This window comes from Neolamprologus multifasciatus, chromosome 7, assembly GCF_963576455.1.
Source record: "Neolamprologus multifasciatus chromosome 7, fNeoMul1.2, whole genome shotgun sequence".
Lineage (NCBI taxonomy): Eukaryota > Metazoa > Chordata > Actinopteri > Cichliformes > Cichlidae > Neolamprologus > Neolamprologus multifasciatus.
Window position 1 is genome coordinate 42745455 of NC_140445.1, and position 13978 is coordinate 42759432.

The 13978-nt window shown below is 40.1% G+C and overlaps 1 protein-coding gene across 1 annotated transcript; it reads left to right on the forward strand.

The window, feature by feature from the left end:
* The first annotated feature begins 3545 nt into the window (after positions 1-3545).
* ftsj1 (FtsJ RNA 2'-O-methyltransferase 1) lies at positions 3546-12085 on the forward strand. The gene is made up of 11 exons (XM_085164653.1): positions 3546-3662; positions 3929-4066; positions 4364-4433; positions 5493-5613; positions 5706-5784; positions 5881-5933; positions 6008-6061; positions 8158-8260; positions 8603-8686; positions 10112-10215; positions 11478-12085. Exons 2-11 carry the CDS (start codon positions 3946-3948, stop codon positions 11649-11651), a joined length of 963 nt encoding a protein of 320 aa, XP_085020779.1. The 5' UTR covers positions 3546-3662; positions 3929-3945; the 3' UTR covers positions 11652-12085.
* Positions 12086-13978: the final 1893 nt, after the last annotated feature.

Here is a 13978-nt window from a genome sequence, read left to right on the forward strand (position 1 = left end):
AAATTCTGCTGTGTGGAGCCACATCAGGGCAATGGAACATCTAATCATCTGTAAGGCTGCAGGGGATTTTAAGTCTTCCAGATATATCAAGTAAGTCTGCAATGTAACACTTTTTTGTTTGTTTGTTTTTTGTTTCTATGGTTAAACAATCATCTGGACAGTCGGTTTTTCAGTTGATTGGGTTTTTTTTCTTGCAGGGCTGATTTTACTTAAAATGTGTCCACATCCAGTGTGCTTGACAGGGAATACCTGCAACCAACCTCATCTGTTTGTCAGGGTATAAAATGCACAGTCAATGCAAATATTGTGTTTTTTATTTTGAAAACATGCATTTTTGTTATATGTATATACTTTTGTATGCATTTATTGTATTTTGTAAGTTATCTTCATTATTGTTTTTTAAAATATTTTATTTGTTGACATTTTGAAATGTAGAATCCTGGCAGGAAAGGTTTTGTCATGGACATTATTCCAATTAAACTTTTTTTATATATTTTTTTTATATAGAAGCAGACAATATTGGTCTCAATTCTTTTCACTATACTACACAGCTTTTCCCTGTCACAGCTGCCACCACCAGTACTCTGACTCAGTCTTTCTCTATTAATAGCTGTCAATCAGGGTCAAGGCCCTCATAATGTAGGTATGATCAGCTTTGAAGAGCAGAACTGTCTACAGGAACACTTATGGCAAGCCAAATATAATAATAAGTTTGTTTAATACTCTACACACAAGCGTGACGGCCAGCAGTAATGTTGGCCACTCATGTAGGTTATGTTGTACGGCTCTGCAGAAACGTGTAGTTATGTAAAAATATGGCAACTGTTTTACTTTACGTGCTGGAAAGTTAAAAGTTGACAACTGCCGGACAGGTGCCAATCTGTCCTCCACATGGTTAATTTTTATGTGACTGAATAACAAATAGGTAAAGGTTAAAAACACTTTTTTAACTTAAAGAAATCCTACACAGTCCTACTCTGTGCAAACCAGGATTTGCATGTAGCCGGAGTTTACCATTGCCTGGTATATACCCTCTTAGTATGTTACCGGAGCCCAGTATGTCTCTCCTGAACCAGGGGAAGTTGTCGGAGGTCTGGTGCTGTGGAACATCACGAGGATGTGTCCATGCTGCCCGCATCTCCAGCACTTCTGCCCTGACAATTGCACAGCTTCTGAATAGCCGGGCACAGTTTCTGTGGCTGCTGGGAATTGTGGAGAGACAATGCATTAATCAAAGGAAATGGCTGTTGTTCAGCAGAACCTTGAGAAACCTTGTTTAGGCCAGGTCTGCCTGACTTCCTGCCGCTGGCCTCGGCTGCTCCCGCGATGGAGCTAGCCGCGCTGCCGGATGGTCCTCAGCCAGGGTCACGGCAATCTCAAGGCTCGAGGACCGGTGACAGCGGATTCACTTTGCTGTCCCAGCCAAGAGCCCCTCCATGAATTACTCCAGAACCACCATGTTCAGCACGAAAACTTGTTGCGGGGTAGGGTCAGGCTGCAGCCACCTGGCCACAACATCATGCACCTACCTAGCTAAGGCAAAGGGCCAGTCCCCCATCTGACGAGAGACCCAGCAAGTCTAGGATTGCCACTGGACCGCATCAAATGATGTACATGCTGTAGTTTGGAGGCTGAGGGCTGTGGAGCATCTGTTTCATTTGTTAAAAAAAGATCTAAAGTAAAGCGTAAAAATTCATCTTTACGCTTTCTTCCTTGAAGGCTTTATGAGTTTTTGTACATGTGCATCTGTGTGTTTAAGCGTGCAAGTAAATGAGTGAGTTTGTTTCTGCAAGCCTTTAAAGCGAAATGTGGTGGCTGCAATGTTGAGAAGCAAGTATATTAGCATTCTGAAGTTTGCCCTGTGCTTTGATGCAAAGTTTTTGTGTTGAGGGTATGTTGGTGTACATGTTAATCAATATTAACAATTATTCAGTGTCCAAGTTCAAATCCCTCAGGTCAGTGGCTCAGTTTTACTGGCCCATGTACATTTTTATTGGCTTGTCATTTTTAATTTTTTTTTTTTTTAGAAAAGATATTTTTAAATATTAACGCAATTTAATTGAGTCAGTATTTTATAATATTTCACTTTCAGTCTGAAAAATGTTATGAAACAACAAACCTATAACAACTCTGGTCACAAGACTGAGACAGTTAAGTGTGTTCTTCTGTCATGCAGACAATCCATGAGAAAAAGGAAAGAAATGATGGAAACTGAGTCAAGGACATAATGTACAACGTAGAAGTGGCGTACAGTGATTTAGTAAGTGCAGCACTATTCAGTTTTCTTCAGAGGTAGCAAAAGTGCAGACATTCTGTACATTTATTACGAGTACAGATACTTATGTTATAAATACTGTAAAAGTTAAAGTACTGATTTTACTTCTTTACTCAATGAAAAGTGAAAAAGTGCAGCCTCTGAAATGTACTCAAAGTAAGAAAGTAAAAAGTAGTCTTTTAAGGCCATTTGTAGGCTACCAGTTATTATTGTGCAAAGCCAACTGAATCCTGTATTAATATGATAAAATTGTATTAGTACAAAGGAATATAAACTTTCAGTCTTAATATGCTCTATGCTAAACAGTATAAAACTGGTGTGAAGGTGGAATTCAGTGAATGAATCTACGTGTTGTCACCAAAAATGTAAAATCATTTCCAATTCCCTTCATTTAACCTACCAATGACCAAGAACATCACAGCTTCTGTTCACCAGTCCGACACAGTACAGCAAACCAATCTATTTATCCTGTGTTAAACTGCACAGTATTTTCATGCAGCCTTTCAATAATACAAAGTTACTAAGCTATACCTCAGTTTGTTTTGCAGGATGTTTCACAATATGAAAAAAACATATTTTAATGTCATATACAGAGCAAATATCTTATTTAAAAAAATGAGGATTTACATGTAAGCTTTAAATTTTCCCCTTATCAAATCCCACTGGCTAGGCCTTAATTTTAAATACAACTTCTTTTCTTCCTATCCTGTCCTGACTTTCTTATCTTTTTCCATCTCTGAGTAAAATTAAGTTTAGCAGCACATACACCTTTAGCTAGCAGACACACTGTGTGAGAAACAAACAGTCTGTGTCTTTGTTGAGCTGACATAAACCTTACATTTGAAAATACTTTGTACATGCTTCTCTTCTATAGAGCTAGGTAGATGCTGAAGTACCGCTAACCCCTGGTGATTGACACACCATTAGGACTTCCTTTCATGTTTTACTGTGTTGGCTCAAATCAGTTTAATGTTTGAAGGCCTGCTGTGGTATGGGATTAAAAATCACTTCAAATATGTTAAACCAAAAGTAGTCTATTTTGAAAATGAAATGAGTAGAAAGTACAGATATTTGTGTGAAAATGTAGGAGGAAAAGTAACGTTTTCAGAAAAATAAATACTCAAGTACAATTTTCAGGTATCTATACTTTACTTAAGTACATTAACGAAATATTTGTACTTCGTTACTTCCCACCTCTGGCGACATAAGAGGATCAAGAAGCAAAATGATTGGCTAGTGACCTTAAATGATTCGACAATCCTACAGGAGGCAGCAATGCACTATCCTGGATGCCAATTGCCGTTAAGCACCAAAGAAGAAGAAGAGGCGGAAGGACGAAAAGAAGAAGAGCCTTTTCACAGTCGACAACAGCAAAGCCCACGTGAAAGTAAGTGAATCTGGATGTCGTGAACCAGTCTTTGTGTTTTTACGTGTTTTGTGTAGTATGTACCTGAATTTAATTCACACAAAGACGCTAACCTACCTTCAAACAACAAGGACGGACAGCCATGCAGCGGGTCTTCTCCTGTAGTAAACGAAATCCAAATGCAACAATACTCAAGAAATACAGCCTGTGTTATACAGACAGCTTCCATTATAGCGATAATACCTCTAAAAGTATAGGGGCCATTGTGACTGTGTGTTTTCCTTCAGAGGGGTCATAGGTCAATATGGGTCGGTCCTCCAAAGACAAACGAGACATTTACTATCGACTGGCCAAAGAGGAGGGCTGGAGAGCGAGGAGCGCCTTCAAGCTGCTGCAGCTCGATCAAGAGTTCAACTTGTTCACAGGTGAGACCCATAGGTCACCTGAGAAAGACTTTTATCAATAGTTCAGTATATGTAGAAAAAGGGTTCTTTAGAAAACCCTGATGTGACTTTTTCTTGATATAAAATGATTTAGTATTGAGATGTTTTGTCATGAGCTTAAATAGGGCATACATTCTTACAAACCCTCTAATGTGGCTGAATTAAAATAATTCTCTAAAGAATAGTGGGCCAAAATTTCTCCATAGTGACATGAAAAACTCACTGCCAGCCCTTGTACTATTGTGTCTGTTGATAAATGTCTGTTTTCTTCTTCTTTAGGTGTAAACAGAGCAGTGGATCTCTGTGCAGCCCCTGGAAGTTGGAGTCAGGTTCTCAGCCGGAAACTCAGGTAACATGTTACTTATTTTAATATGCCAACATATAGTGAACATATCCTAGCTGAGCAAAAATGATTTGCATGGCTGCAGTATATTACACTTTTATACAACAAATCTTTTTTTTTTTTTTTTTTAGAAATATACCATTAAAGAAATAACATGGGCCTTAGAGTTGAACTCTTATCCTATTCCTCTTTTTATAGCATATAAACTGCTGCAGGGGTGTATTCTCATATTTATATGGTGTTTTCACAATTTAATCCATTTCAATTGAACTCCAGTTCATTTTCCTACCTGGTGCAGTTCATTTGTGCAAGTGTGAACACAGTATTCGTAATGAGATGCGGACCAAAACAACCCCACCAAGACAATTTGGAGGAGGTGGTCTCAGTACCATTACAAATAAACTCCAGAGCAGTTTGTTTATGTGTGAACCTGATCCAACTACATCACGAGTTTGAGCTATAAAAAACCCCATCCCATAGCCATCCATGTATGCTTGTTTTCTCAGTGCAGATAGGTACTATAGATGTGCAAAGGTCTGTACGGGCTAGCAACAAGCTCTGAAATGAAGGTAAATTCTGTGTTCTCCAATATACCAGAACATAGCACCTTCTTCCTGTATTTACTTTTGTTGTACTTGCCCCAGACACATCTGGCTAATGAGCTGACTGAACATTCTCATGTTTTTTGTAGTGACGCATTTTAGATTTTCCTCAGTATGAAAACAAGCTAACCCACAGGAAAAAACTACAAGTTTACAAACTCATCAACTGATTTGGATCAAATTAACAAACTATAGGTATGAAAACACCTATAGGATTAAAAAAGGTGCTGGAAATACCAGAATATCATGCTAAGAATAATACACCATCCTTATGCTGCTCTTGCTGTCTGCACCAAGTGACCCCTAGACTGGCATCAGCTGTGGTTGTCTTTAAATCTAATCTAATCTTTTTGGAGCCGCTTTATTTCTATTATAAAGTATTTGGATTATGATATATTCATAAAATGTGTCTACTTACCAAAAAACTATTCTGTGCATTTTGTTTGTTTGTTTTTATTAAAAGAGGGTGTGCAGAGAAAGTTGAAAAGGGTGAGAGCGGTGAGGAAGTGAAGATTGTGGCAGTGGACCTCCAGGCCATGGCTCCTCTGCCCGGAGTTACTCAAATCCAGGGAGACATCACCAAGGTAGGGACATAAGCACAATGATGTCAGTAATGACAGTAACTCAACTCGTAGGCGTGGAGGAGTGAAGACCTATGTCAACGTCTTTCTCCTAGGTGTCAACAGCTCAGGAAATAATTCGCCACTTTGAGGGTCAGCCGGCTGACCTGGTAGTGTGTGACGGAGCTCCAGATGGTGAGAGGCTTGCTTTCTGTCTGACGTCATTGGTTCTTAAGTCTCCTTTGTCCCCCTCTTGTTGTTCTTATTCTATTTCTTATGTTCTTTTCTTAGTAACTGGACTCCACGATGTGGATGAATACATCCAGGCTCAGCTCCTGTTAGCTGTGAGTACAGAGATGTGTTTGATTGCACTGTCAGATTTCTTGTGATGTCACGCTAACAGCTGTTTGTTTCTTAGGCTTTGAACATTACCACACATGTCCTGAAGCCTGGAGGAACGTTTGTGGCTAAGGTGAGCTCAGGATTTGTGGTAATTCATAAATGTACACTTATAACATTTGATGTTAAATAAATGAGTCCTGTCTGCCAGAGAGGTGACAGTCATTTAAAATCCATCCACCCATTCTCTTAAAGTCTCATGGACACTTCCCGTCCTTCTTTTCCTGCTGTCATTTATGACAGACTAGAACTGTCAAACTATTGCCACAGCAGTAGTAGTGCTGTAGTGCAACAATAGTGACAGAGTATTATATGTCAAATGTATATATCAAAAGTATTGTACATCAAATGTGAGCACTAAAGCATCCAAGGTCCCATGAAATTTTAAGTATAACATAAGTGCATAACGTTGTGGTTTACTTAACAAGAAGTAAAACTTAGCTAAACTAACTAAACCTTGGAACTCTTCAGGAGGCGGCACAATAATGTTGCACGCTAAAACTGAAATTGAAAAATATTTTCTTTTTTTTTTTTTTTTCTTTTTTTTTTGCCTGTCCCGTTTGGCTCTTTTGCCATCAGAATTATTGTCTAAAGGCGAAGAAAGATGCCCAACGGTTTTTCTTTACCAAATTGACCATCCCAGCTTTGCCGTAATGGTCCATTTGATTCACCTTTTATTCTTTATTTTATTTTCACTTGCTGAATACGGGACAGATTTGACTGGGGGAAAGAAAAGGGAGAAAGAAAGAGGGAAAGAAAGACAGTTGAGAAGAGGGACGGGGGAGAAGGGCAAAAAGCAAAAACCAACAGAATAAGCAGAAGAAAAAAAATAAATAAATAAAAAAATAAATACATATATCGATCACCTGGATCACCTGTTGAGAAAGAAAAAAGAAAACAAGCAGAAGAAAACGAGAGTAATACAATAAACCACATCACAATGATATATGGGAATATGACAGTAACTACTAAATATTAAACATTATTGTGCAGCACGTAAGATCGACAGCACAGTGTGCATTGAGGTAGGAGCCAAAAAGGGTGTAGTTTGTGTGTGTGATCACCCGTGTGTACACCTGTGAGCATGGACGCGCTTGTTTTCTTAAAAGGTTCCCTCATGTAATGATCTGCTAGAGGGTGTGGGGGGCCACTGCCCCGTCCTCCAGGGCATGAAGCAGGTATGGAGGAGATCAAAACTCCAGACATCCAGAGGCCCCCAGAACACAAGAGACCAAGGAAGACCAACAGAGGGGCAGCCGCGCCACTGTCCCAGAAAGAGCCGAGGAGAGTCCCAGATGAGGGGTCACCCAGCAGCCACGGAGCAGAAGCCAGAGGGGGCTGCAGTGACGTGCCCGTGAGCTCCGCCGGCAGCCAGCTGTGCCTGAGTGACCGAGCCCCAGGCCGAGAGGCCGGGGGCACCCCACCTCCGAGGTGGCCCAAGCGAGCCCCAGGCTCCAGGCCCCGATAAGCAGCCGCCAAGGAGTGAGCCGGTGTGTACCCGGACGCCCACCCCCGGACACAAAGAACCACCAACGCACCGATGTCTGAGGGAGTCCGCCCCCGGCAGGGGAAGTGGTGGGGGGAGATAGGCCTCCAAACCTTGGAGGGCCTGAGCTGTCCTCAGAGAGGTGGCATCTGATACCCAACCTGACATATAGACACAGACATACAGGCACACACAGATACAAACATCCATTCCCACCCTCATGCTCTCATATGCACTTACTCCACACTCAACCAACGTGGAGACAGACATAAAGAGACGCTGTACACACAATCACACTCCCCAAGCGTACTCTACGAACCGGGTCTAGGTACCCTTGCCCCTGGAGGGGGGAACTGCACCCAGACCCAGGTTGTGTTACCCTTTTCCCTGCGGTGGGGAGAAGCAGACCGCCCCGACTCCGCAGCAGCAGGGAGGCCCCACATTCCGGATCCCAGTCGGACGGCCAACTCCTCCTCCTAGCCCCCCTGCTCCAGCAGGAAGCAGAGAACGAGGGTGAGAGAAGATGAAAAATATTTTCTACCTGGGTTTGGTTGGCTTTCTTACACAGCTGCGTAAAACCTTCCTTTTCCACCATTTGAATTAGCCCTGTTGTGGGTCCTGGGTTTCATGTCTCTTGTCAGATTGGCCTGTACTGACAGCCGGGCTTTTACTCTCTCTGACAGATTTTCAGAGGTAAAGATGTGACACTGCTGTACTCCCAGCTGAAGCTCTTCTTCGATGGTGTGACCTGCACCAAGCCTCGCAGCAGCAGGAACTCCAGCATCGGTGAGCCACCACAGTCATAACCCACTCGCATGGATCTAATAGAAGGAAAATCTCATCTCCATTTCATTTACTTATTTTATTCTGAAATCCAAAGCAAAAAAAATTATATTTGCTGGGGGTTTTATTACATGTTTCAGCAACACTCACACAGGCAGTGGGCTACACAAAATCTTATACTAATAATGAATGGCTGCCTGGTCTTATAAAATTGTTTGTAGATTCTCTCCGAGGAACTTTCTAATCCAGTATCCATTGTTTGATTTTACACACCCATTCCCATCTCAAACATTTGAATGACCTCTGTTGACATACTGAGTGAATGATCTGTCTTTCTGTGTACAGAGGCCTTCGTGGTCTGTCAGAATTACTCTCCTCCCAAAGGCTACATCCCCAACATGTCTAATCCTCTGCTGGATCACTCCTATGGTAATTATCAACCATTTAACCACATAAGTCTTTACTTTGCTATCTGAACTGGATCAGGAAACTGTACTTGGGTCAGAATTATCACCCTGTTCTGTAAACCAAGTCTAAATAAGTTTTCTCATGTTTTCAACCATGTAGTTTTAGTTGCAAGACAATAAGTTGTCTTAACATTTACAGATGTAAATTACTAAGTGTGTAACATACATTGTATTGCCAAAAGTAATAGTTCATTTGCCTTTACACACATATGAACTAGACTGACATCCTATTCTTAATCAATAGTGTTTAATATATTGGTGGGCAACCCTTTGCAGCTATCATAGCGTTTGACTCTTCTTGGAAAGGTTTTCTACAATGATGAAAACAATACAATGATGAATGAAACAAATGGGCTGAGCCCAAGTCTTGAAAAACAACCCCACACCATAATCCCCCCTCTACTTTATACTTGGCACTCTGCAGTAAGAAAAGTACCGTTCCCATGGCAACCGCCAAACCCAGACTTCTCCATCAGATGGAGAAGTGTGATTTGTCACTTCAGAGACACCTCTGCACTGATCCAATGAGTCCAGTGATGACATGCATTGTGCTTGGTGATGTAAAGCTTGGGTGCAGCTGCTCAGACATGCAAACCCATTCCATGAAACACTATTCACTGTTTATGAACTAATCTGAAGGCTACATGACGTTTAGAGGTCTGTAGCAAAAGTTGGACCATTGCGTACTATGCACCTCAGTATCAGCTGACCCTGCTCTGTCATTTTACATGGCTACTACTTCGTGGCTGTCCTTCCCAATCGTTTCCTCTAGTTGGTATAACACCACTAACAGTTGACTGTGGAATATTTAGTAGTGAGGAAATTTCACCACTAGACTTCCATCCTATCATGTAACACGCTGGAATTCACTGAGCTCCTCAGAGCGAGACGTTCCTTCAAACATGTTTGTAGAAGCAGTCTGCATGCCTAGGAGCTTGATTTTATACACTTGTGACCATGGAGTTGGTTGGAACACTTGAATTAAATTATATGGATAAGTGAGTGAATACTTTTGGCAAAATAGTGTATGCTAACAATAATTTTGTGGCCACATTTGGTAATTCTTTTAAAAAAATACCCTGTGGAGTTTTCTTGCACATAAGCTAAAGTTATATTTAGTAAGTTTTATTCAAAGCTAAAGTTTAAATACTACATTGTTTGCATCTGTAGGTCCTGGCACGTGTTTCTTTTTCCTTGCTTGCACATTAAGCCAACACAAGCTAGATACCAAACCATGGTGTATTGCATGAACAGAACCTCAGACTTTGCAGCACTGCATTACACATCTTTTGCTTCTTCCTTTGAATGTTGAATTAACTTTTGCATAGTCTCTTTCTGCAGCATAAATTCACACCTATAAGTTTCTCTTCTGGTCTCTGTGCTTAAGATGTGGATTTTAACCAGTTAGAAGGTGCAAACCGTGTCATTGTCCCATTCCTGGCGTGTGGTGACCTCAGTGCCTTTGACTCTGACAGAACCTACCCTTTGCAGGTGAGCTGCTTTATCCTCTTGATCCTGATACAGAGTCAAACTTGCCAACCAAATTTAAAGTAGACATGAAACCGTATGTGTATAAAGGTTAATTTACACCATGGAGCCCTGCTCTCAAAAACTGACAGATATAACTCCGTCTGTGAAGCTGTATTTAAGATAGAAGTGCTTAAAGATTTTATAACATGTTATAATCTTGTGCCAGTACGGAACGTGTCATCACTGGTTGGTTGGTTGGGGCTAATAGACACATTAGTTTGTGTTAGCTAACTAGTGACAGAACTGATAAATCTGTGGAAAGCACTAAACTACACTAAATCTAAAAATCAGTCTAAAGGGGGAGGGGGCCACTTTTGTGCGGTCTCTGGGAGCAACAATGAGTTTTATGTTAAAACTGAGGATATACTGTCCACTTTCACTCTGTTTCTTAAGTAATCAGTGGTTTGTTATTGTTTTGCTAGCTAATTGTGACATGGGAAAATCCAGCTGTTAGCTGTAATGTTCAGGTTTGTAAAGCACTTTATAAATGAGAACTGTGTGGAAGAGTGTGCTTGAGCCAGGTGACGGGTGGTTCACCGGCCCAACAAGCTGGAGTCAGAAGCTGATATTTCCTCCTCTGGCCGAGTGTACTGAGTGGGGAAATCAGCAGATGCAATAAGCTCTATTTTATGCAATAAAATCTTTGTTTTCCCAAGCACGTCCAGACAGTTTACAACATAGCAGCACACTACATGCACATCACACCACAAACGTAACTATGTTTCTTACCGAAGCACGATCGGGAATCCCATCAGCACGTCTGCAGGGAAAGTAGGTCAATGTGTATACTGACATAAAATGACATTAAACATGTTTTAATAACTTACATTTTTTTGAGCAGAGCTCCATGGTGTAAATTGGTCTTTATATGTGTAGTGTTTCATGTCCACTTTAATTAATGTATTTTGGAAAAAAATGTCTGAGTGAGTGTAATTTGTAATTTAACTTTTGTTTTTCTTGTGATGTCTTGGTTTATATTGCTTTATATTTTTTCACTCTAATATGGAATGCATAAATATTCCAATATCTTAATACTGAATTTTAATGGTTTAATAATAAATGAGTGAAATAGAATAGGGGGTGCAGTTTTGCTTGACTCACCGTTCAAAAATAATCCTTATTTACCTACATACATAAATACTGTTGTACAAATTGTCCAAAGAAATTAATGTATTTTTCTCCTTGCTGTCATTGTGTCCTGGCTGTTTCTTGCCTTTCCTCAGCTTGATGCTGGTAAAGAGTACCAGTATACGCCCCCTACTCAGCCACCCATACGTCCCCCATACCAGCAGGCCTGCCATCTCCGCAAAAAGAACCTGCTGTCCAGAGAGGATGCTCGATCAGTCTGTCCCACCCAGAGCCAAGATGAGCCAGAGCCAAACGCTGAATCAACCTGATCCAAATCAGTTATGTTCTTGGTGGTTTAAAGAAAAAAACAAAACAAAAAAAAAAACAAAATCGGCCAACACCCGGATACGGTGGATAGTTACTATTAAAAGAACTCTTTCCTGACAGATGAGAAGATGGCTAGCAGTTTAATTTCTATGAGGCCTGTAGTGGTATGTCTATCAACAAAGACACAGGAGGCTGTTTTGAATGTTTTTTCTGAGCAGAGATGTATGTTTTTATTGGTTTGTATTTTGATGCAAAATTCTTTGAAACAAATGTTTTTATCCATTACTTTTAAATTGAGAAAAATGTTATCTTAAGCCAAACCAGGCACAGTCAATATTATGTTGTTTTTTCCATGATTAATAATTGTTCCTTTGTCACACTATAATAAAATTGTATTTTAAAAAAAAAAGTGAAATAAAAGCATTCACTATGGTGATGTTTAGTATAGAGATTGAAAATGTGACGTCATTCAGGGGTAAAACCGCAAAGAATTCTGGGAACTCGTGGCAAGAGGTACTAGCGCACGCAGGCTTTCAGTTATACAGCGATAAAAAGAAACACAAAAAATGGCAAGAAGCTGTTGTATTATTAACTGCAATAGCCGGTCGCATGACAGCCACGGGAAGCCGACGGGTAAAGAGATCGGTTGTTATCGGATTACGTCGTTGAAGAGAAATTGTTCGAGCCATGTTTCCGAAGTAACAAAGAGGCGACGGATGGCCTGGATTGCAGCCATTCAAAGACCAAATATAACGTCCCAGAACACTCCAGCTCACACGTTAGTCTGCTCCAAGCATTTCCACAAAGGTCAGTGTTTTGTAGTAGTTAATACGTCATTTTTCATAACATAATTGGTGATATAGGTTACAAGCAAGTCTGGCGCTGAACAGAAATTGTCGCGCTATGCTCCTTTGTTTATTGTGCATAAATAGTGAATTGTCCTGACAGAATATTGCGTTTCGCTTCTGTTATTACCATGGTACATTGACAAAAACATACTTTTATTCACAGGATAAATTTAAATTGATTTTTTGTATCACTAATTGCCCAGTATGATTACAGCATACAATATTATTGTCATTGCTACGTTTCTGTAATCCGTACCAGAAATTATTTCCACTACTAATTAATTACCGTTGAGCTCAAAGGTCCTATTAATAAATGGTTAACGACTGTGTATTTATGAAGACGATTTGTGAGACTGCTAAACTTATGATACGTACGATGGTCTTCCGTTCTACACGGTGCATTTCAAGGTCCTGTACCCATCCGTTGGTAAACTGTACCTGGGCTTGTTGCAGTGATCTGAAGTTACTAAACTTCATGAGTGTGTGCACTCACTCCAAGAACCGTGTAATTATAAATATGAGCATGGTGAAATTTGGGAAGCACGCTAACGTATTTTGTCCACTCTGTGTGCTCATAAGGGTCTAACCCTTTCACTCCTTTGATTTTTTCCTCATATCTTTTCTTTGACTTTTCATCAAGTCTGTCTTTGTACGGACCGGTATTGTTCTCCTTCGTTTTGTACGTTCCTTTTTTGGGGGGCAAAGAAAACCCAAGAATTTATTGGAACCGGAGAATGAATGTTTTGCGGTGCTGCAAACGCTTGCATTTGATGCGGTACTTGGATTGTTTTGCCACGAGTTCCCGGCATGCAATGCGCGAAAGTCACGTGGTCTGTCAATCTCTATTACTCTTGCCAATAACCCCAAGGATTATCTACTTGGAACAGTAATAGTTTTAAAATATATACCTAATATAATCCGTAAATCTCATAACATATGTTATGAAACTTACGGATGGTATTTTTAACTCACTGTTCAGCATTTATACTGGTGCAGTTTCTACTTATTATATTAAAAAAAAAAAAACACGAGACATTTTTTCAGGGTCATAAAAATAGATCAATATATGGTTGACTGATATTATTGGCAGTGCCAGAAGTATACATAAAGGCTGTCAAAAATCATTTTATGCAAAGAGAAACTACCAGTAGTATATATTTGGGCCAGTATGTATACTTATTAATCCACATGGATTAGAGAAAATTCTAAATAAATTCAGATTCAGTCATAAAAGATATATTAATATACATTAAATGTATATATTTAATGCAATCATTTAAAAGAAAAATAAAATTTACAATTACAAACACATATATGGCTCATAGTTTTATATTCCTTGAATCGTAATTTACCTTTTACTAAAGTCCAAAACGTCTTTCAGACGACCCCACAAGCGGTTAGCGCGTGTACCATATGGAAGCGATGCGGTCGGAAAGTCCATACCCTTTCGATCGGTCATCTGTTGGATGCCAGAACGACTT

What these genes read in the sequence shown, in the direction of transcription:
- ftsj1 (XM_085164653.1), top strand. Translation starts at nt 3,946, where the DNA reads ATGGGTCGGTCCTCCAAAGACAAACGAGACATTTACTATCGACTGGCC. An exon ending in AGAGTTCAACTTGTTCACAG is followed by an intron (nt 4,067 to 4,363) that starts GTGAGACCCATA and finishes CTTCTTCTTTAG; the next exon opens with GTGTAAACAGAGCAGTGGAT. An exon ending in GTGTGACGGAGCTCCAGATG is followed by an intron (nt 5,785 to 5,880) that starts GTGAGAGGCTTG and finishes TTCTTTTCTTAG; the next exon opens with TAACTGGACTCCACGATGTG.